General features: G+C 51.7%; 1 protein-coding gene across 3 annotated transcripts in view; it reads right to left on the bottom strand.

The window, feature by feature from the left end:
• Nucleotides 1-583: 583 nt before the first annotated feature.
• The window catches only part of GDAP1L1 (ganglioside induced differentiation associated protein 1 like 1), a 27,520-nt gene continuing 5,630 nt past the window's right edge, over nt 584-22,473 (bottom strand). Inside the window, exons 2-7 of one of the 3 annotated variants that reach the window (XR_009405475.1) lie at nt 18,871-19,063; nt 17,646-17,819; nt 12,825-12,922; nt 11,942-12,056; nt 1,365-2,046; nt 584-1,266 (exon numbers count right to left, since the gene is read on the bottom strand). Coding sequence is in view for 2 of the 3 variants with exons in the window: in XM_059407054.1 (XP_059263037.1) it covers nt 1,703-2,046; nt 11,942-12,056; nt 12,825-12,922; nt 17,646-17,819; nt 18,871-19,063 (924 nt within the window). In the remaining variant the exon portion in view is untranslated. Of the gene's footprint in view, nt 2,047-11,941; nt 12,057-12,824; nt 12,923-17,645; nt 17,820-18,870; nt 19,115-22,473 lie in introns of all 3 variants that reach the window. The other 2 variants (XM_059407054.1, XM_059407055.1) reach the window with 2 other exon arrangements.

Below are 22,473 nucleotides of genomic sequence, written 5' to 3'. Positions count from 1 at the left end.
CAACCCCATCGGGGTGAAGCATGATGTTTCTGTTCTTGAGGGGAGTTTAATTATGAGTGGAGAGTCTGCGTGGATGTTTGACCAGCCCAAGGGGGTAACAGCGCCAGATGGTGACTCTGCTGTCATGTTCTGTGCTTGCCCTATCTGGGCCCTGGCTATTTTTTTTTTTATCTTTCCATCTTGATGAACAAAACAAAACAAAGGCAAATTATTATACATTTTTGCAAAAATCAATAAACTGTGCTTTATGTTCTACAAGTTATATCCCTGGTTTAATGTTCTTTAGACATCTTAGCCCATTTTTCCCTCTGAGGGACCGTGAGGCATGTGCCCTGGGTGTACCACAGGGAGGACCACATCTAGGTTAACATGAGCAGATGGCTGTGAGCATGCTTTATAAACTGGGAAACCCTGTGTCCAAGTGAGGTGGGTGTAGGCCAAGGTCAGAGCATTGCAAAGTCCATCCAGTAGCCATCCCCACAACCAGAAACCTGAGCTCTGGACTCAACTCTGAGTCTGAACCTTATGTCTCTGCATCTCCGGCCCCAGACTCTGGAAATGAGAGATGGATGGAAAACACATGTTTAGAAATGAAAAGCAAATGCTCCTCCTGAATGCTTTATTGGGGGCTTTCAGTGGTTTCTAAGCATGAGCGGCAGTGACACCCAGACCCTCTCCCAACATGCAAAAGGCACAGGAAAGTGAGACACGACCGGGGAGGGCAGCAGGGATGCAGGCACCTCCCCTTCTCCACGTGGTGTGTTGGAGCACGGGGGGGCCCACAAGAGATGGGGAAGGTGAGCATTAAACGAGTTGGCTTTGGCATAGGCAGAGAGAGACGGACCCTAGTCCATCCACCTCCAGACCCACCCCTGCACTCAGGCCAGGACTGACCTTCTGAAGAAGGTCAAACGGGGCCCTCGCTCAAAGGCCACCTCCCGTGTTGGGAAATGTCAACCCCAGGTGTGAAAAGGATGACGGATGGTCGCTGCCTCCAGGGACTTCTGGTTAGTGTCAAAGCAAACCCACTGGCCAAATCAGGAGGGGAACGAGAGGGTGTGCTCATGGGGTCGGTCCCAGGCATGACCTGGTGGTTGGCTGCCACTGCCTTGGCTGGAGCCAGTGCTGTCTCCGTCCACGTACAGGAGAGTGGAGCCCCTTCGGGTCTTCAGGGGCCTCCCCGGGGTCTGCGGTCTCCAGCCCCACCCGGAGGCACCGCTTAGAAAAGTCAGTGTTGATGTTGGCTTTGTCCTGTGGAAGAATTCCCTGGGCAAGAGGGAAGGGGAGGCGAGGGGTCAGGCCCTCCGAGCCCCAAGCACCTCCCAGAATCTGGGCCCTGGTGGACGAAACAGCCTGGGACTCACCTCAGATCCTAACCAGTCCCCACAGTTCCATCTTGAGACCTTGAATTAAAAGAAAAGGCATTCGTGTTTCGTTTCTGTTCTCTCTCTCTCTCTCTCTCTCTCTCTCTCTCTTTCTCTCTCACACTCACTCTTTCTCTCCTTCAGTAGAGCCGTGGCCTCAACTCACGGCATTGGCAACGTCTACTTCTAAACTATGGAATGTTTTCACATTGACGATAGAATTACTCCAAACGGGGCGGGGAGTGGCTGTCCGAGTGTTCATGAGACAGTGTCTGACTGAGAGCTTGCTGGGAGTCACAGTACAGAGACACCGACAGGCACCAAGCCCGGGCCTGGCTCTAGATGTATTTTTTCTTGAGGTACCAGTAGGCAAAGTAGCCCATCCCCCCCAGAGAGCCCATGAGGAAGGACGCCCCAAAGAAAGATGGGGGTTTCCGCTTGACCAGCCGGAACGCATTGGGGATGACAGCCGACAGCAGGGTGGTGTGGATGTCGCCGAGGACTTTCCGGAAGGCCAGGCGCTTCTGGACCCTCTCGAAGAAGGACTGCAGGTTGGGCCGGCTGCCGTCTTCCCAGTACTTCTTGGACAGTCCCAGGAACTTGAGGCGGTGCAGGGTGGCTCCCAGGAGGACGTCGGCGAGGGTGAAGGCACAGCCGCAGAGCCACAGCTCACACTTCTGCCCTGGAGAGGAAGGGAGAGGAGATGGGGGTGGTGGGACTCACATCTCCGCCACTGACACCTCTGGCCTCTGCCGGCTCCCACGGCCGCCGGGCCGCCCGCTCCTACTGCTTGAATCACTTCTACCCAAGGCTTATACTACCTGTGTTAGTACTTCTTCTTTAAATCAACTGACTTTGAAGTGCAAATACACGTGTCTAACGTCCAGCCTCCCCGTGTCTAACTGCCCGCTCGTTCAGCAGCCTCCGCTCGGATATCCACCGTGCACTTCAAACCCGGTATGTCCAAAACCGAGTTCCTGATTGTCACCCCTAAACCCACCGCGCTCACCCCCCACGTCAGCGACCCCGTGCCCACCCTGTCAGTTGCTTGGGCCGAAGCCCCATGTCACGGCGAGCCCTTTTCCTTTCATCCTCCACATGTAGTGTGTCTGCAATTCCTGTCAGCTTCTCTTCCAAACACAGCCAGAATGTGAGGTCACCTCGGCGGTGACCAGCCCGGTCCAAGCAACCATCCTCTCTCACTGGAATTTTCAGAATGTCCCCTTGATGATTTCCCATCTCTGCCCTTGACTTCCTTGAGTCGGCTCTCAACACAGCAGCCGGAGGGACTGGAAATGGGCATGGCTTGCCTGGGGGTGCCCAGGGAGCAGGGAGTGATTCATGAAAAGTCAAGATTAGAGAAGTAGATGGAGACACACTGGGAAAAATCTTAGAAGTTCCACAAAGGAGTAGGGACATGACATGGTCAGTGGGGAAGAACTTCAGGGTTTTGAACCAAGACATGATGTAGGAGACCAAAGGAGCTCCATGTCCACCTCTGGGTCTTTGCCCCTGCTGGGTCTCATGCCTGGAATGCACCCCCCGCTGCCCACTTCCTGTGAGGTCTGCTGTCCCGGGAGGCTGGCTTCTGCATCTTTGAGCCGGTGTTCCTTTCAACTCAGAGATGTCCTGAATCTGATGCCCTCCACCATCAAAGCCTGAGCCCCTCCATCCCTCTCACTCTGCGGCTTCTTGTTCATTCATTTGTTCATTCACCCAACACATGTTTATCTAGTATGTGCTGGGCATGAAGATCTGACAGGACAAGACAGACAGAGTGTCCTCAGAGGCTCGTGCTTTCACAGGACCGGGAGGTAAAGTGCAAGGAAGGCTCTAATCCAGAGTTTGTTCTTGACACATAAGCTTCAAGATGCCTGTTGGATCTCCAAGGGAGATGGTGAATCAGCAGTTAGAGGTACATATATCTAGTTCAAGTGTGCATCATCAGCATGGAGTTGGGAGGACATTAGCAAGGGTAGTCTACACTCAGATCTGAGTGTAGACAGATCTGAGAATAGGACCAGGGACTGAGCTTTGCGGCTTCGAGAGTCAGATGTTGGGCAACAAGAAGAAACCAGCAGAGGAGCATGAGAAGGAGCACCCATGAGATAAGAGATGAACCACGAGAGGGTGTGATCCTGGAAGCCAAGATAAGAAAGTGTTTCAAGGAGAAGCAGGGAGGTATTCGAATGCTGCAGAAAGGTCAAGTAGGAGCCAGAGAACTATGGTGGCATTAGGTGACTGGGGACCTTGACAAGAGCAGTGGGAGTGGATGCTGATGCTGAACTCCTGATTGGAGGGAGTCCAAGAGAGAAAGGAAGGAGAGGAACTGGAGACCGTGAGCGAGAATCCTTCTGTCAAGGAGTTTGCTGTGATGGGAAGGACGCGCCAATAATGCGAGACAGGCCAAGGGTGTCTTTGCAAGCGGGGAGGGAAAACCCAGCATGCTGATGGGGAAGACCCCGCAGAGAGGGGGAAATGATGCTACCGAGGACAGTGGAGAGAATTACCACCCCAAGTGCTTGAGCAGATGGACGTCTAGTACACAAGGGCAGGGGTTGCTGGATCAAGGACAGCTCAGGCTCTGGAATTCGAGGGAGCGTACTGCACTCTATCTGGAATAGAAGACAGCCACCCCGCAGAGAACAAGTGGTGCCAATTCGACTTTGTTTGTGAGAAACATTCCAATTTCAGAGATGTTACGATGTGCTGTAACAAAAAAAACCTGGTAAAATGTGTGCATAGGACGGATGGGTACAGTACAGAGGCTGGTAGGGGGGCGCTCTGGGGTTCAAGCACTGTGGTGTCCTCAGTGAGTGAGGGGAGGGCTGGGGACAGCGGGGGGAAGTTGAGGAGGAAGGAGAAGGTATTAAGCAGTCACCTGGAAAGGGGACCAGGATGGGATTGGGGGGGACCCTCGGGCAACAGGAGAGCCATCTAAGCCTCATGGTCATGAATTCAAAGTGAGACCAGCTGGCACATGTGTTTCTCCAGCCACACTTGGGTCCACGGGCACAGGAACTACTAGGCAGAGAGTGGATGTAACCATTTAAGGTTTTGTGAAATGTGGTAAAGCCAGAGGCGGGCAAGGAAGCCGACGGTGCAGGCAAAAAAAGAGTGTTTTTCCTCGTGGAGGGGGGAGTTACTGCCAGCTCTGGAGCAAGATGAGGTCAGGATGGGGGTGAGGGGCTGTGAAAAAAGGCAGGATTGGGGCCCATGGTCCCCGGCGACAAACTAGAGAAGACAGATTTGAGAATAGGACCAAGGACTGAGCCCCGGGCAGGACAAGGTTTAGGTGATGGACAAGGAGAAACCAGCAGAGGTGCAGGGGAGGGAACAGTCTGTGGGGTGGGAGAGGCACCAAAATGTGAGGTGTCATCCCCCCACTCCTCACGACAACCCTGTCTGGTAGGTGCTATTATTATCCCCACATTACACATGAGGACACTGAAGCACAGAGAGGTTAAGTAACTCAGCCAAAGCCACACAGGTAGGACGTGTCCGAGCAGATCCTGGATTTGAGCCCAGGTTCCAGAGTCTGTGCATAACCTCTAGAGAACACGGCCCCGTCCCCATGCAGAGGCGCATGCGCACAGGCATGGATCACCACAGACGCTCGGGCTCCTTTCGGTAAGCGCGTTCTCTGTAGGGTGTGCAGATCTGTGTGTCTGCCTCATGCGTGCTGTGTGCGCCTGCTCAAGTCCATGCACCAACTGTGTTTACACACGTGGCTATCCGCACGTGGGCACTGAGTCCATGTGTGGAACCCCAGATGCATTAAGTGCAGTGATGCCCACGTCCACTGGGCTGTTTGGCTGCAGACAGACATTCCCAAGCTTGTATGCATATGTTGTTGTCTGAGTGTGTCCACGCCTATGTTTCTGTCTGTGGGCAGATGCCGAGAGCCACAACCATCATGTACGCGGACATGTGTAGCCTGGCGGGTCGCCCTTCCGTTTGCCCCTCTCCTCCAGCTTTGTGTATATAGGAAAACAGTAACACTTATCTTAACACTTTTATCACTGTTTATAATTCTGTTTTTACTTTGAAAAGCCCCCAGCCCTGGACAAACTCTATCTTTTGCCTTCCCTGAGTCTGCCAGCTCAGTGTGCTGGAGACACTTACACGGACCAGTTAGGCTTCAAGTTCATGAGTACAAAGCCCAAGAGGGCACTCAGCCACGCCTGTCGTCTATGAGTCCCAGAGTAGGCTGGCTTCCCCACGGCCTGCAGACACAGCCACACAGCTTTCGCCTCTCCTCACACCGGGTCCCTAGGCCTCACTCAGACTGGGACACCACCACATGCGGCATTCAGAAAACAGGAGCTTTCAGGCAGAAAAGACTTCACTCTGGCCATGAACCCTGCAAAGCCAAGCACATGCACCCTGCCTTCGGCCACCTCCTCTCAAGGCCGGGCCTGCTGCCGTTCTCTGCACCATCCAAGGCTGCACGTCTCCCCTTTGCCTTCTAGATCCATCCTCCTCCCTTCTCCACGCTGCTCTGTGCCCCAGGAGGACAACTGGACAGATTCCCACCCCAGTGGGGCTCCATCCAGCCCTCAGGCTCCAGTCGGGTCCGGCCGTTGGGGAGCAGAGGCAGGAGTTAGGAGGGTGGGTGGGTGAGAGTGAGGTGGGAGTCCTCTCTGCGGGTCGCCATGGGCTCCTGCCTGGCCGTCCCCCACACACACAGCCTCTTTGTCCCGGCTCCTGCCACGGCTCCCACCCCTCACAACCTCAGACCCAGGCCACCCCGTCTTTCCTTGTGCTCTCCCTACGTCCTGCTCACACATTTGTGAGTGGTCCCTTGATGAAGTCCTCTTTAACCTACCCCATTTGAAGGTGCCTTGTTTCCCTCGGGGCCCTGGCCAGTAGGATGCCTTTCGCGTCCTCTCCTGGACTCCAGGACTCAGCCTGAAAACACGCTTGTGTCTCCCCTCTTCACCCCACATTCGTCCTCGGGCAACATTCCATCTCTACTCCCTTCCAAAGCTAAAGGTCTCACAAGAGGGGCCTACACCTGCTGTCTTCCTCCCTCACCAGCCATCCACCCCCACATTCCAGTGAAACTGCCCTTGGCAAGGTCACCGACAGTCGTGAGACAAAGTATAGGGGACGCTTTTCTATCCTTGCTTCTCTGACTCCCAGCAGCATTTGACACTGTTCTCTCCTTAAAGCACAATCCTTTCTAAATCTCATGGACACAAGGGTCCTCCTGCTGCCCTGGTGACTCTCTGCCGGCTTTGCTGGCGCCTCCGCCTCTACTGCCCCCCCTACATGGGGGGACCTCAGGGCAGGGAGGCAGTTTTAAAATGCACTCACCAGCCACTCAGTACATCTCTGATGGAGCCCGATCTCCCTCCCCTTGAATACGGACTGTATTTTGTCCCTTGTTTCCAGTGAACAGAATGTGGCAGAAGTGACAGTGGCCTCCAGCAGCAGGCTGGAGGAAATCACTGTGGAGGAAGTAACAGTGGCCTCCAGCAGCAGGCTGTGGAAATCACTGTGGCCGCCTCTCTCACTCTCCGCCGCACTGCTTCCAGGAAGAGCCGGCAGCCATGTTGTGAGGACACTCAAGCGGCGCCATTGAGAAGCGCAGGTTGTAAGCAACTGGGGCCTCCCGCCAACAGCCAGCAGGGGCCAGAGACTTCCAGTCACCAACGGTGTGAACGAGCCGTCTTGGCTGTGGATTCTCCAGCTCAAACGACTGCAGCTCCAGCCGACAGCTTGAGCACAGCCCGCATCATGCAGCCCTAAATTAGAAGCACCCAGCACCACCCCCCTAGAAGTCGTGAGCCACAGAAGATGTGTGATGTAATCAATGTGCATTTTGTTGCAGCTTCAGCCGCTAATTCATGGGCAATTTGCTGTGCAGCAAGAGGACACATCAGGCCTGACTCTGTTTTGTCCCCCTCCTTAATGAATCACCCAGTTCTGTGGCTTTAAATACCACATAGAGATGCTGGAGACTCACACATCTCTCTACAAAGTCTGACCTCTCCTGTACAAGGCAGACTAGAATACCTAGTAGCTTATATGACACCCCTTCTTGGGTGTCTGAAAGGTCTTTTGAACACACTGAGTCACACACACTCAAACACTCGCACCTGCCACACATCCATATCAGGAAATGGCACCACCGGATAACTCAGACCAAAACCCAGTAGGCATCTTGGATTCCATTCCCTTACTCTTCCCTCCTCATAAGACCACTCCGGAAGTACCAATCCATCTGTCTCCAAAATGCCTCTCGAGTCCCTCCATGCCTCCCTATCTTCCCTGCCACCTCCTCGGCCCAAGTCAGCATCATCCCTCCTGGGCTGCTGCGACAGCCTCCACTCTGTCTCCCTTGAAATCCATTCTCACTGCAACCAAAGTGCTCCTAAGATCAGAACATCTCACCCTGGGTGGACCCAATGCCTCCCAGTCCTGTGTGGATGTGGCTTTGCTGCTTCTGCCAACAGGTGGTGAATGTCAACCATCACCCCTTTAACCCAGACTTGCTTTAGCTAATGGGACTCTAGTAAATTCCACACAAATAGAAGCTTGAAAGGTGTTTGCCTTGAAAAGTCTTTGCTCCCTTGCTGTTCTCAGAGACCCTGTAGCCACCACCATATGAATGAGCATGGGTTAGCCTGCTGGATGATGACCAACATGTGGCCCACTGGCCAGGCTGATGGAGAGCCAGCTGCTGGACATGCCAGTGAGGTCTACCAGCTGGTTACAGATACCTGAGTGATGCCACCACCAGCATGTGGGACAGAGAGAAGCTCCCAGCTGAGCCCAGCCCAAACTGCCAAACCACAAATCATGAACAGATAAAAGGTTCTTTTAAGTGACTCAGAATTAGAGTTTATTTGTTATACGGCAAAAGCTAACTGATGCAATCCCCTTCTCACAACCCTCCAAGGAGTTCCCATTGGATGGATTGTACATAGGACAGAATCTAAATTCTAAATATAGACTAGATTTAAACTCTTAATAAAATATAAATACGGGAAGAATGGAACTCGACCATTCTCTTACACTATACACAAAGATAAACTGAAAATGGATAAAAGACCTCAACATGAGACAGGAATCCATCAGAATCCTAGAGGAGAACATAGGATTTAAGATAAATCTTAAATACAGGTCCATGAGCTTGCATCTCTCTGGCTCTGTCCAACCTCACTTACGCCACTTTTGCCGTTACTGACCACACAGTAGCCAGTTACCAAAGAGTTCCCAGCTATCCCCTCACCATGGTGTCCCCTCAGCCTAGGACACACCCGTCCTGGTTCTTCACTAGGCTGGCCCTTCCATATCCTTCAGGTCTCATTTGAAACATCACTTCTTCAGAGAAGCTTTATCAAATTTGCCAGACTCTTTTTACTATCAGTCTTAACCTGTATCACTGTTTATAATTCTGTTTTTACTGATGGGATTATTTGACTAATGTCTTTCTTCTCTACCAGACTATAAACTACATGAGAGCAAGAACAATGTCTTGTTTTTACTTAATTTTATCCTCAGGACCTGGCACACAATCGGTGTCCAAGAAATATTTCAATAAATGAATGAAGAAGAATGGTAATGGTTATTATTTTGAAAGCGCTATTTCTAGGACATTCTACCTTTAGTCAGGTACTGTGGAGAGTGACCAACACCCATTATCTTTATGAACCCTTGCAACCTAGAATCTAACCTCACAAGTGAGAGTCTATTATTATCCACATTTTGTAGATGAGCTCACCGAAGTGAAGTGAATTCTACAAGGTCACAGAACTAGGAGGTAGCTGACCAAGAATCCATGTCTGTGTCATCTGGCTCCATTCTAGAGGTCTTAACTGTGACATTGTAACACTTCCCAACCCTGGGTTCTGCCTCAGAAGGGGACAAGTGCAGGGTGTAAGCACTACTCCCAGGAAAGTTTCGGGGTGCCCCAGTGGGTGAATGAGACCATGTGGGCCCAGCCACCTCACCAGACCTCTGCTGCCTCCCACAGCCATGGAGGGACATAAGAATCTCCATCTGGAACAATCCCAGTCATCTTGCCACGGGACACTGCAATGCTGCCTCCTCTTGGAAGAGCTCAGGACCAAAACAGAGCCTGAGGTCAGGAGGCTCCCTATCTACAGATCACTTGAAGAATGAGCATTCACAGCTATTCTCCAGGACCTTCAACTCTGCCCTCCATCTAGGTCACACTCTGTGTCTCCCTTGATCGTATCAGCAGCTAATATGTGTGGACATTTCCATACCGTGTGCCAGGCCATGTGCTTATTCCCTTACCCTCACTTTCTCACTGAGCCTCACAACAGCCCCGTGAAGTGGGCTTTCACTTTATCACCCCTTTACAGAATGGAAGAAGCAGCAGAGCTAGCACTTAAAAACTGAAGACTCTGGGAGCCAGGGTTTGAATCTAGCCTTCACCATTTCTATCTGTGTGACCTTGGGAAGGTTACTGAACCTCTCTGTGCCTTAGTTTCCTCATCTGTTTAAATAGGATTACTCATATTACTTACGTCCTAGAGTTGCTAGGGGCATTAAATGCATTAAACTATGTGAAACACTTAGCCCAGTGCCTGGCCCACAGGAAGTGTTGTTAAAAGATATGTTGTCTGGGCTGAATTGTGTCCTTCCAAAATTCGTATGTTGAAGCCCTAATCTCTAGTATCTCAAATGTGACTATATTTTGACAAAGGGCCTTTAAAGAGGTAAGTAAGTTAAAATGAGGTCATCAGGGTGGGCCCTAACTAATCTGGTGTCCTTATACGGAGAGGACATTTTGCCACATAGACACCAGGAGCATGCACTCAGAGCAAAGTGTGCATGGAGACACAGCAAGAATGCAGCCTCGTGAGCCCAAGAGAGATCTTGAAAGAACCAAACCTGCCAACACTTTGATCTTTGACTCCAGACTCCAGAACTGTGAGAAGATAAATCTCTGTGGGTTAAGACATCTAGTCTGTGGTATTTTGTCAAGGCAGCTGATCAAATTAATCCATAAATACATAAGATGTGCCTGATAATGAAGGTCAACCAATGAGAAAATGGCTGAGCTGGGACTCTGACCCCAGAGGCAACCTTGGAAACACCACGCCTCTGGCCTCTGAGCACTCTTCTTCAACGGCTCTCCTAGGCACCTTCTCTGACAGAAAGGAGAAAGTTCCTGCTTAAGGTGTATACCATTTTTATTACTAAGCCTTGCCATGTCTTTTTTTTCTACAGAGGATTTAGGGCCCTGGCTTTGGAGCTCATGACAATGTTCTATTCAGGCCTTTAGGTATCTATGCATACCTTATGCTTGCATCAGTTGTGAGATGCTGGAAGAGCACTGCACCTGTCAGGGGCAAACCTGCCCTTGCCCCAACCATGCCATTTACGAGCCACATGACCTTGAGCAAGTCCCTGTATCTCTCTGAGCTTCAGTTTTCTCAAACCGAGAATGTGCATGCCTTTAGCTGTCATGTGTTTAAACTAGCATGTTCCAGGAAGTGGGCAAAGTACTTTGACTTTTTATAAGAGTCCAACAAGATGGCATTAAGTTGTATTATTACCATCTCATTCTACAGGTGAAGAAACTGAATATCCAATAGGGGAAGCAACTTATCCAAGTCACATAGTATAGACAGCGAAGCTGGAACTCTAACTCAAACCCCTGTCTGACTCAAAAACCATCTTTTTTTTTTTTTTTTTTAAGATTTTAAGTAATCTCTACACCCCAGTTTTGGGCTTGAACTCATAACCCCAAGATCAAGAGTTGCATGCTCTCCCAACTGAGCCAGTCTGGGGCTCCTAAACCCATCTTTTCAAACACTGTGCTCCATGGCTTTCCCATACAGATGGTGTGTGTGTGTGTGTGTGTGTGTGTGTGTGTGTGTGTGTGATGCTGTGAGTGTAGCAGTGCCTATCATGTAGGCTCTGTAAATTAGCATAACTGAGGAGACAAGACCGACCGCCTAAAACAGAGCAAGATGAGAAGACCCAGAATCAAACTCGAAGAGGACTGGTGGCAAAGACAGCACATAAAATGAAAAAAGAGCAGAGTGGCATGGAGAGGATACTCCCAGCTAGAAGAGCCGCAGGAGCAAAGGTGTGGAGATGGGAATGAAGCTGGCATGCTCAAGGTCAGAGAACCACTCAAGGACAGAAAGAGTCAAGGTCAAAGAGAGTCATAATACATCCCTGAGCAGGGGAAAGGTGAGATGGTATGGTGGGTCCTGGTCATCACCGTCACCGCCGTCATCATCTTCACCAACCTCAATTAAACACCTACTGTGTGCTAAGTGCTGACCCAATACCTACATGTATTATTTCATGCAACGTCTCAGCACCTTTCTGGAGTGGGTCTTATTATTATTCCTAGTTTACAGATGAGAAAATGAGGTCCAGTGAGATGAAGTACCTGACCCATGGTCACTTAACTAGTAAGTGGTCAAGCTACGACTTATATCTAGTCTGTCTGCCTCCATGATCCATGACCCTAACCACCTGGGAGGTCCTCTGAGATCTTTGGGATAAAGGGGCTGGAAGTGGGCAGGGGCAGGTGGACTGGATGGGCTCCATCACCCACCTACCCCAGAACTGGCACCCACCCTCGTTCTCCAGCTTCCTCTTCTCCAGCTCCGCCTCGATCTGGTCCAGCACCATGGCCAGCTCCCCGAGGATCTTCTTCAGGTAGCTCACATCATCGTGCTCCAGGATCTTGGCCTGGGAACAGGACAGGCAGGAACCAGAGGAGTTGAGCCGGCTTCCAAGGGGCTTGGATAACCAAGGCTGGAACGAGCTTGACCCAAACCTCCTTCAGCAAACCCAGCCTCCAAATATCCCTCCCAGCATAGAGAGGGCTCCACTGTTACAAAGCCCGCTCATCTGGTGCCCACAGCACTCCCGTGAGCTTGGCTATCCTGGCCAGACCTGGCACTATCATACGCCAACTGCTCTGAGGATCTGCTTATAGCTGTTCATTGCTGCCTCTTCTCCAGAGTTACTCTCAGCCAACAAGAGCTGCTTGGAAATACTCTGGAGGGTCTCTCATCCCTCATGCCCCCACCAGGCAATCTGTAACCAATGAATGACTGACACAGGGCTATACCTGTCTTGCCCCTTGCCTCCATGAAGATAGACTTTGTGGTCACACTTACGCTGCAGAACTCTCTGTGGGATCAGGTGAACTTGGCCTCTTACTGGGTTCTCCTTAGAACACTCCCTCAATCCACTATTACCCAAGAACCTCTGTCTAATGCTCGGCTCTTAGGGACACAACCTAAGATGTCATGAGACCAAGATCTAGTGGGACAGTGGTTTGCCCAAGGTCAAAAACCAGTAAATGACAGAGGAGACAGGATTGGAAAAGTGAGCAGTGTTTTCATTTTAGGTCATCAGCTGATCCTCTGTATAAAACCAGCTTCTCCCATTGGAACTGTTTCATGGGAAAGGTGATGGGGAAGGGAACTTGGCAGGCCTGGAAGCACTCACCATGAGCTTCTTCTGTTTGGAAAGGTAGGGCTCAGAGAGCTGGGGCTCCTCTTCATGGTCCAACTTCATGAGGTCTGTGGTGGCATTGGCTAAATGTCCTAGGGAGAGAATAAGGAAAACCTCACCTTTATGATACCCAGGACCACTCCCACCCCCTCTTCCACAAGTTTGCAGGCACAGTCCCACTCAAGCATTGGTCTGGGAAGTAACAATATCAACAGCCAACACCTAGTAGGTACAAGAGGCTGCGACGTAGGGTTGGATGACATGCCATCCTGTTCTAGGCTCAGGCTAGTGGGAAAGACAGACCCATAGAGAAATCTCTGATGCAGCAATGATCAATCTGTGATGGAGAGTGAATGCTATGGGACACAAAGGGCCACCTGCTTGGGCCACAAGGCATCAAGAAACCTCAATGAGGAGGAGACTACTCGGGGATGGGAGTTTGCCAGAAACGGAGAGGTTATAAACCTGGACAAAGTCATACTTCAGTGCATGTCTCCCCCTACCCTTTCCTGTGGTAACAGGTAAAGGTAACAGAAAAAGAAAAGGAAAGGGTTCAGAGAGGCTAAATGATATCCCACACTAGCGAAGGATAAGCAGGTTTCAGGCCTGGGTCCATCTGATTCTTAGTTTGGTGCTCACTCACTGTAGCTCACAAGGAAAAACTTGCTTAATTCAAGAAAAACTGTAAGAGACTTTTGCTGTGACTTTTGCTGGTGAGGCAATTTTTGTGAGGATTTAGGAACACCCTAACCCGTATTTCCTGGGAAAAGTCGCCTTTTAAAGATGCTAAAAAGGGAAGGGTGATGGAACAGTGGGTCCATGATGGAACTCAAGGCAGCACCTTGAGAATCATTCTTAATGAGAGAAAAGAAGTATCCATAATCTAACTTAGAGAATCTAACTGTAAACTGTGGGAGTTTTAAGAGGAGGTTAAAAGATCATGCAGGATAAGATCCTGGGGTCTGTTCCATGATTTCTCCAGAATTCTTGGCCAGGAAGTCTGGGATGTGGTGAGTCAGGTAGATGGTGGTGCCCAATCCTACTCTCCCCTTTCCCTGTGTCCCAACTCCACTTAGAGATCCCTTAGGCTCCTTGAACTCATCATGGCCCACCTGATGTCATCGTCCCTGCTCCACGTGCTCCTCACCTGCACTCTCCACTGCCTGCAGCACCCTTCCCCACACTGAGCCAAGCCAGTTGACTGCAGGAGTGCCCTCAATTCCTCCTTCACCTGCTCCCTGAACCAAATCAGTCCCAGGTCCTTCTGATTCCTCCTTCTTATTCTTCTCATGCTCAACTTCTTCCTTTCAATCCTCCGCCTCCCTTAGTTCAAATCCCCTCATTGATCTTGCTCTGGATGATTCTGACCCAGTCCGAGGCACTGGCCCTCTCTCTTTCCATGCCTTTTTCCCCACTCAGAGGTCTTCCTCAAACACATACTTGATCATGCCACTTCCTGCTTAAAACCCATCCTTGGCTTCCACTGACCTCAGATAACATCCAAGCTCTTCTTTTGTCTTAAACAAAACAAAACAAAACAAAAACCACAGCAGGATCCTCTCTTCTTACCAACTCCATCTTTCACTGAGTTGCCCCACCTGTCCCTGTCCCTAGGTGGTAATATTTCAGCCACTCCAAATGCTTGGCATTCCCTGAATGTTCCAGACCATCCCAAACCTCTGGGTCTCTGCTCACACTACTTCTGCCTCCTGGAATATCTTTCTCTTGTATTCCTGAAAATCCCCTTCCAAATCTAGTTCAAGATCACCTCCTCCATGAAGTCTGTCCTGATCCTCTAGGAGGTCTGACCACTCAATGCCTTTGTCCTCCGGTGTACACTGTACAGATTTCTGACGGAAAATGCAAATACAGTAATCAGAGCTGCCCCTACACAAACCCATTCACATTGCAATCTATGTGAAAAGTGACCCCTGGACTTGTGCAGTGCACAACCTGTCCTGCCATATGTGGAGATTCTGATGTACTTATCTCTGGATATATATGTCTCCCACCATTACTTGAGTTTCTGGAGACCAGTGGCTATGTCAGATTTGTCTCCGTTTCCTTAAAACCCAGTGCAGGCCTGGCAGAGAACAAGAGCTTAGTGAGAGTTGAATATATGAAAATATGAATGAATGAATAGAATGACCGAGTAAATGAGTAACCGCAGATGTTTAACTTCTGCCCTCTGATGTCTCACCATCTACCACCCCATCTCCTGGCCTGACACAAAACTCAGTAAACACACTCCTAGACCTTTCAGCTTTGGGGCTATATTAAGTGTCATTGATATTTTATGAATGTGAAGGTAAAGTATAGCATTTTCTCTCTTGCCAGTCACCCAGGGATGCACATGTGGCTCTCTTTAGACTCCAGGAGGGCAAACCAAGCCCAGAAAAGAACTTAGACTGATTGGAGGGATCACTGCAGGATCCCTTCTGCATCCTGTGAGATCCCCTTCCTTCCCCCAGTGGAGCTGGACCCCTCAGATCTCTCTCCTCAAAGGAGGAGTAGGTTGGGCCTTCTCTGGACCCCTCACTGCCTTCTAGGCTCTTTCAGGTAGCTCATGGACGAATGAGGAAGGGTCTCCAGCCCCCAGAAGCATTTAGGAACTGCCTCCACCCAGTCCAGGCCACCATCATTGCTCACCTAGGTGACAGCAGGACCTCCGAACTGTCCCACCCATTCTCTTAGGGGAGGGAGTGCTGTAACATACACATTGGATCATGTTCATTTCCACCCATGTTCATTTCCATCCCGTTTTCCATCATGCTCATTTCCATCTCCACTGCTCTTTGGACAAGATTCCAATTCTGTCAGACCTACTCCCCAGACTCGCACCACGGCCACTCATACTCCCCTGGGGCTACGCATCATCCATATGGAACTTCCTTCAGTTCCCCCAATACACCACACCCTCTCCTGGAAGCTGGAGGGATTCTCTCTCTCCTTCTCCTTCTACCCCCTGGTCATCCTTGGGTGTTGCTTTATTTCAGAAGCCCCCCAGGCCCCAAGGCTGGGATGGGCACCTTCTCTTAACACTCATTGGTTCTAGGGTTAACATTTTTAAAATCAGTTAGTGTTTGAACAGGTTATACATACATCCTTATTTAAAAATGCAAACAATATTAAAAGAATGCACAGTGAAAAGTAAATCTCTCTCCCCTCAATCTGTGGTTTCTTAGTTCTGCTCCCCAAAAGCCAACAGCTTCTCATATATACCTCCTGAAACCCTCTGTGTTTGCAAGCACATGCGTGTCCATTTAACACCCTTTTAAATATATTAATGATAGCACGCTAGATGCAGTTTTTGCCCTTCATTCCTACTTACTAATATATCTTAGGGAGCATCCCATATGCTTATATTTTTAGATTTTATTTAAATTCAAGTTAGTTAACATATAGTGTATTATTAGTTGCAGCAGTAGAATTTAGTGATTCATCAGTTGCATGTAACACCCAGTGTCATAGGCTTCTTTTTTTTTTTTTTTAAATAGCTGTGCTGAGGTCCATTGTATGGGAAGACTTGAAGTGTTCCAGTGTAGAGAATGACTAGAATGTATTTGCCCAACTCATGCACAACGGGGTTGTTTCCAGCTTCTTGCTATTACCACCTAGGCAGCAATGAAAATCCTTGTACGTGATTCTTCGTGCACACATCCAGGTGTAACTGTGGGATCATCTCTGAGCTGTGGGCCTTTCTGTGTTTGATCTAGATGCCAGGCTGCCCTCCTGAGAGGCTGTGCAAATGTATTTAGTCCTGCACTGCAATTACACACTCACTTGTCATTCTGCTTCCCTGGGATGGAACCGTGACTGGGACAGTAGAAGCTGTGTCTGTCCCCATCCGTCCTCAGCCCCCTGCCAAGGCCTGTGTCATAAGAGACCCCATCAGTGTTGCTGACTGAATGGAGATAGGATGATACTGATAAATTCCGAGTCTTGTTCAAGGATGCTCTAAAGGGACGAGATCAAGTTCCACAACCTGCTCCATCCCACTTACAAACATCGGCTCTCTCCTTCAAGAGGGAGGAAGTGATCATTTTCTAGACACCTAGTATCTACTTAGAATCACCACACTTCATCTGTGTATAGGACCCTCATGGTGTCTTCACAGAGCCTGGACCAAAGTCTGTAAACAGTGGTTGATGAGTAGTCAGATCTAATCTAACCCCCATTTACTGGGAGCTGGAAACTAGAGGATGAGCCAGGCTATGGGCATGTCCAAGCTAGCAGTTAGGACAGGACACATGATGCTTAAATCAGAAACCAGAGACCCCAAAGGAGGCCTTGCACATCTGGGCAGCCTTCCTTGGTGGCACCAACTCTGATGTCACTCAGCGCCCTGGATCACCAACCACAGTCCTGACCACCCTGGGCCCCCGACTCCAGGTGTCTGGGGCTGGGACTCCACCATGGCGGTGCCCCAGCTCCTCTGGGACAAGACAAGCCTCCGGGGGCCACAGAGCCCTGCAGCCTTTGCATGGGATGGCAGGACTAGAAGAGGGGCAGGAGAGGGGAAGGAAGATAGCCAGAGAGGGAGAGACATTTCAGTTTGAAAGGGAGTGAATGAGCTGGAAATGCCAGGGAGAGCAGCGGGGAGAAAGCCAGAGGAGGGAGGGCAGGAGGGGGGGGGGGGATCGAGCCAGAGACACCCAGAGGGATTAACAGAGACAGAGAGAAAGAGGTGGAGAGAGAGGCAGAGAGGGATGAAGGAGATCAGGAGGAATATGAGGAGGAAGGGGACTAGAGATGAGCAGGAGGACTCCTGCCGAAAGCACACGGGTGGGCCAGCGGGGGTAGCGCGGCACTCACTGCGGATCTCGGCCGTGGCATACTTGGGGATCATGGAGTCGGTGGTGAGCTCGGGGTGCAGGATGCAGCCGTGCGTGTAGGCGTCCATGGGCAACGCGTCCAGCAGCTCCCGGTACTGCATCACCCTCGCGTGCTGAGCGCTGCCCGCCTCGGGCATCAGGGCCACCACGTGCTCTGCAGGGCACGGCCAGGGCTGGGCTGGGGGTGGCGGTCCCGCCCTGCCCGCCTACCCTTCCCTACCTCCGATTTGGACAGGCCAGGCTCTAGGACCCCATCCCTCCATGTCAGCCTCCTGGAACCCTGAGATGTCGAGACCCACAGGGACCAGCCCTTTCCCCAGGCTCTTGAGACAAAGTGTCCCCCCCCCCGCCCCCCCCGCTGACAGGGGATCCTACTGGTCTACCCAGCCTGTCTCCTAGGGGCAGCTCCTCACCACTCCAGGCTTGTAGCCCGATGCGGGTGTCGGCCCAGCGTGACCAGGCTGGAGAAGCCAGAAATCTGGATGCTTAAAACGGAACTTTCTTTGATTTTTAATTGTCGGCAACTCATTCATATTCTTTCTACACAGTACCCATCTGGGCCCTGACTCCACTCGCCTGGATTTGCGCCTGGATCTGCCATGGGCAGTGGGCTTTTGAACCTGAAGAGGGTCGGAGGGAGGGAGGGAGACACAGGATCCTGCAGGGCTCTGGGGTGTCTGGGCCGCACTCGTATCGGCAATGTTCGAAGGTACCTGGGCCCGTGTCTATGGGGTACCTAGGGGGCCCACGGCCCTGACTGTACTTATAGAGATTCAGGGGGCTAGGCCCTGCCCTTGTGCTGGCGTTGTTGGAAGGTCTGGGCCCCATCTGTGGTGACTAGGAGGGCCTGCATCCTGCGGGGGGGCTCTGAGGACCTGTGGCCGTGCCTCTAACCAGAGCTCCTCCTGGGGAAGGAGGCTGCAGCCCCAGTGCTCCTAGGGGCATGTCTGGACTAGCTAGCCCTTTCCCTGGAGTGCCGGGGAGAGGGTTTGTGGCATCCCAAGGACCGTGGTCATGCCTGTAGCTCTGTGATTCCTGGGAAGCATCTGAGCCCTGTCTGCAGCCCCACTGTTCCTTGCAGGGGAGACTGGGCCATGTCCGCACCGGGGGGCTTCCTCAGCTTCCCCAAGGTTCTGGGAGCCCGTCTGAGCCTGTGGGGTCCCCGAGGTCTGTGGCTGAGCCCCTGGTGGAAATGGCAGCCGTACCTCCTGTGAAGGTCCGCTCCACGTAGTCGATGATCTGGTCATAGTCGCTGATGATATTGTCTCGGTGGATGACGACGGGCACCTCTTCCCCCAGGTTGAGCCGCATGAACCAGGGCTCCTTGTGCTCGCTCTGTGGCAGGCTCACGTCCCGCTCCTCACACGCCAGGCCCTTCTCGGCAATCACCAGCCGCACCTGCAGGCGCCAGGGTCAGAGCGGGGCAGGCGGGCAGGCGTGGGGGACACTCTGCCCAGGGGGCGGGGCATGTGGGAGGGAGGTCAGAAGTCACACACAAGAGGTGACATGGTTGCTTCCAGTTCATTCTTGGGCTCCTGGCAGGGGTGGGGGCTGAAATCTCTCATGGGCCTTGAGCCTCTTGGTTGGAGGAACACAGCCCTACCCTACTCTGGGGCAAAGGGGCAGTGCTCCCTGGTGGTGATGGGCCTGGGATATGATTCCTGGCTCTGTTGTGTGTGTTTGGGCAGATTTCTTAAACTTTCTGAGCCTCGGTTTCTTTATTTGCAGAAGGGAAGTAGTGTTAATAGTACCACCCCAGTGTCTGGGACATGGGTGGCACTCAATTCATGATTTCTTTATCTGATTAGACACTCAGCCTGGCCTCCAGGGGTAGATCTGGCCACAGAAACTCTTATCAACATAATCAATTATCAATAGCTAAATTTCTCAAATTATTTGGGAAACAAAACAAGGTGCAAACTAATTTGCCAGGGCGCCTGGGTGCCTCAGTGAGTTAAAGCCTCTGCCTTTGGCTCAGGTCATGATCTCAGGGTCCTGGGATGAAGCCCCACATCGGGCTCTCTGCTTGGCAGGGAGTCTGCTTCCCCCTCTCTCTCTGCCTGCCTCTCTGCCTACTTGTGATCTCTGTCAAATAAATAAATAAAATCTTTAAAAAATAATAATAATTTGCCAACATCGGTTGGGTCTTTCATTGCCCCACACAATTTCCCATCTGGACGTTGGATACTCACAATAGCCTTGCAGAGTGGGGGTAGAACAGGAACTATCCCCCATGTTTTTCTTGATGAGAAAACGAAAGCCTAGAGAGAGCAAGTAACTTACCCAGAGCCACACAGCAAGGTAGCAACAGACCTGAAACTCCCAGCCCAGCGTTCTCTGCCCTGCAGGCATCTTCAGGAAGTCCTGGGCCTGTCCCTCCTTAGTTTTCCCCTGTGTCTCTAAGGGGTCCCAGACAAACATTTGAGCTGGTAGAACCTAATGGACAGCCTTGAAGCTGGGGTCTGCTCCTGACCCAGCCCAACATTTTTGAGCTGGGAGGCAATTAGAGATCACCCAGTCCAACTGCCCCTTGCCTATGGATTGAGCTTCAGAAAGAAGTCAACTTGTCCAAGGTCTCCCAGCAAAAAGATGGTTGAACTCCTCTCCATTAATGGCTCCAGTTCAGGGGGAAGGGAAGGCATCCCTGAGGCCAGGAAGAGTGGCTCTCCTGGGGCGTCAATGTCCCCATGCACCTGGTAGCTACTGGGACTGGGCATTCCCAGCTTCCCTCCCAGGTGCCAGGAGTTAAACACTCAGGGGGAGGCAGCATGGTATCATCGTCAGACCTTGGGCTGGGAGCCAGACCATCCATTCAAATCCAAGATCTAGCACCTACTTGCTGGGTGACTTGGCTTTACATCCGTGTGCCTCCGTTTCCTCACCTGTCCAGTGAGAGTCCCACTGGTGATGCCCGGAGAGGGCTGCTGTGGGGGTGAGATGCTGTAGTCCCTGTGGAACAGGGCCTGGCACACTGTAGGCATAATGTGTCTTAGCCACTTGTACGAGACCAGGTTTTGGAAGCAGACAGATCTGGACTTGAAGCCTGGCTCTGCTGCTTGTTTGCTTTGTGATCTTGGACAAGTCACTTGACTTCTCTGGCCTTAGGTTCTATGAAATGAGGAATGTAATCCACTGTTTCAAGCGTGGCATGAGTTAGGACAGGATGACATGGGTAGAGACCCAGCGCAGGAGGTTAATACAGGGGTTCTACCTTCATTAGCTTGCGCTCGCTCTCTCTCTCTCTCTCTCTCTCTCTCACACACACACACACACACACGCACACACGCACACACAGACTACCTCACACCCATCGCTGATGTGCTAGAGCAGTCCTTCCTGCCCCCACCCTCAGAGCCAACATGGACACCCCTTTCCTCGTGGGGAGAGAGAGGCAATGAGCCCTTGAGCCCCAACCCTTATTCACAGATTCATTTGCACCAGTAGCCAAAACCAGGCCCTGCAGAGGGGGCTGGGAGGTCCTCACGTTGGCTCTGCCCCAGCAATGTGATGTGACCTGAGAGCCATCGCTGCCCCTTTCTGAGCCTCCTTTCAGTCATTGGTAGAACGAGGGCTGAACTCCGAGTTCAAGGCACGCCCTGCAGCCCTGCTGCAAGCTGACACTACATTCAGACCACACAGGAGACAGTGGGAGGGAACTGCTGCTTTTGTCTAAGAGAGGGGGAGGAACTGTGCCAGAGTGAGCTCTGGGGGTGGCAACTGTTTGGTCTGGGGATGTGAGCGTATGAGAGCATGAGCCTGAATGTGAGTGGCAACTGCGTAAATAAGTGTGTGTGTGTGTGCGCGCGCGCACGCACATGCATGTGTGCATGAGCGTGGGTGTGTATGGAAGAGTGTGTGTGCATATGTGTGCACAAGTGTGTGTGTGTATGGAAGAGTGTCTGAGTAACTGTTAAAGTAGTGTGTGAGTGCATGTGCGTTAGTGTGGGGATGAGTGTGTATAGGCACGTGTGTGTGTCCTCGCGAGTGTGTATAGGCGAGCATGCACGAGCAGGAGAGTATGTGCATGTATGCATTTGAAGTCCTGGGTGGTGCCGGTGCCCTGGAGAAGCCCCGGAGCAGTCAAGGCCGGAGTTTGCCTGGAGCCGACCTGTACTCCCTTCCCTCCTGCCCATCCTGGCACCCCCGACCCTGTGCGACCAGGCCCCGCCCAGCCATCCAGCTTCCGGCCAAGCTGGGACCACTGAATGGATGGAAACAGAAACCAAAACAGGCCTTTGCCCGTGGCGGGTCCAGACACTTGGCCTTGTCTCCTGGCAGGGCACCTGCCCCCAGGGACCACCGCCAGGCCCTGCCCTGGGACTCTAGTGAGGGCGCCAGGCAGGGCTAGTGCCTGGGGAAGGGACTGTCTTTATGGGTGTAACAGTTTTGCTTGGAGCTGCCTCAGGGTCATGCCGGCAGGCGGCCAAGGAGACTTTCTCCTTTAGCTGAGCTGTAGGCCAGAACCATGTGCCATCCTGCAGGGGAGGGGAGGTGGGAGAAAGCCAGGCCCAGGCGAAGGGCACGCAGTCACCAAGGCCATCTGCCATCTCTGCATCCGGGAGACTGGACCAGACTTAGGTGGTCACCACTCAGTGCGACCAGACATCAAGCACCCCCAGGCAGACTATCTTCCCCATGAGTGGAAAGAATTAGCTCCTAGTGCTTCACTGTCATAGCTGGGCACTGTCCCTCTTCAGCAAGGCCCTTTTGTTGTTGTTGTTGTTTTTAAAGATTTTATTTATTTATTTGACAGAGAGAGAGATCACAAGTAGGCAGAGAGGCAGGCAGAGAGAGAGAGAGAGAGAGAG

The sequence above is a fragment of the Mustela nigripes genome, chromosome 7 (assembly GCF_022355385.1).
Source record: "Mustela nigripes isolate SB6536 chromosome 7, MUSNIG.SB6536, whole genome shotgun sequence".
Classification (NCBI taxonomy): Eukaryota; Metazoa; Chordata; class Mammalia; order Carnivora; family Mustelidae; genus Mustela; species Mustela nigripes.
The sequence above is the reverse complement of the archived record's forward strand: the minus strand, read 5'-3'. Positions and strand labels throughout refer to the sequence as shown.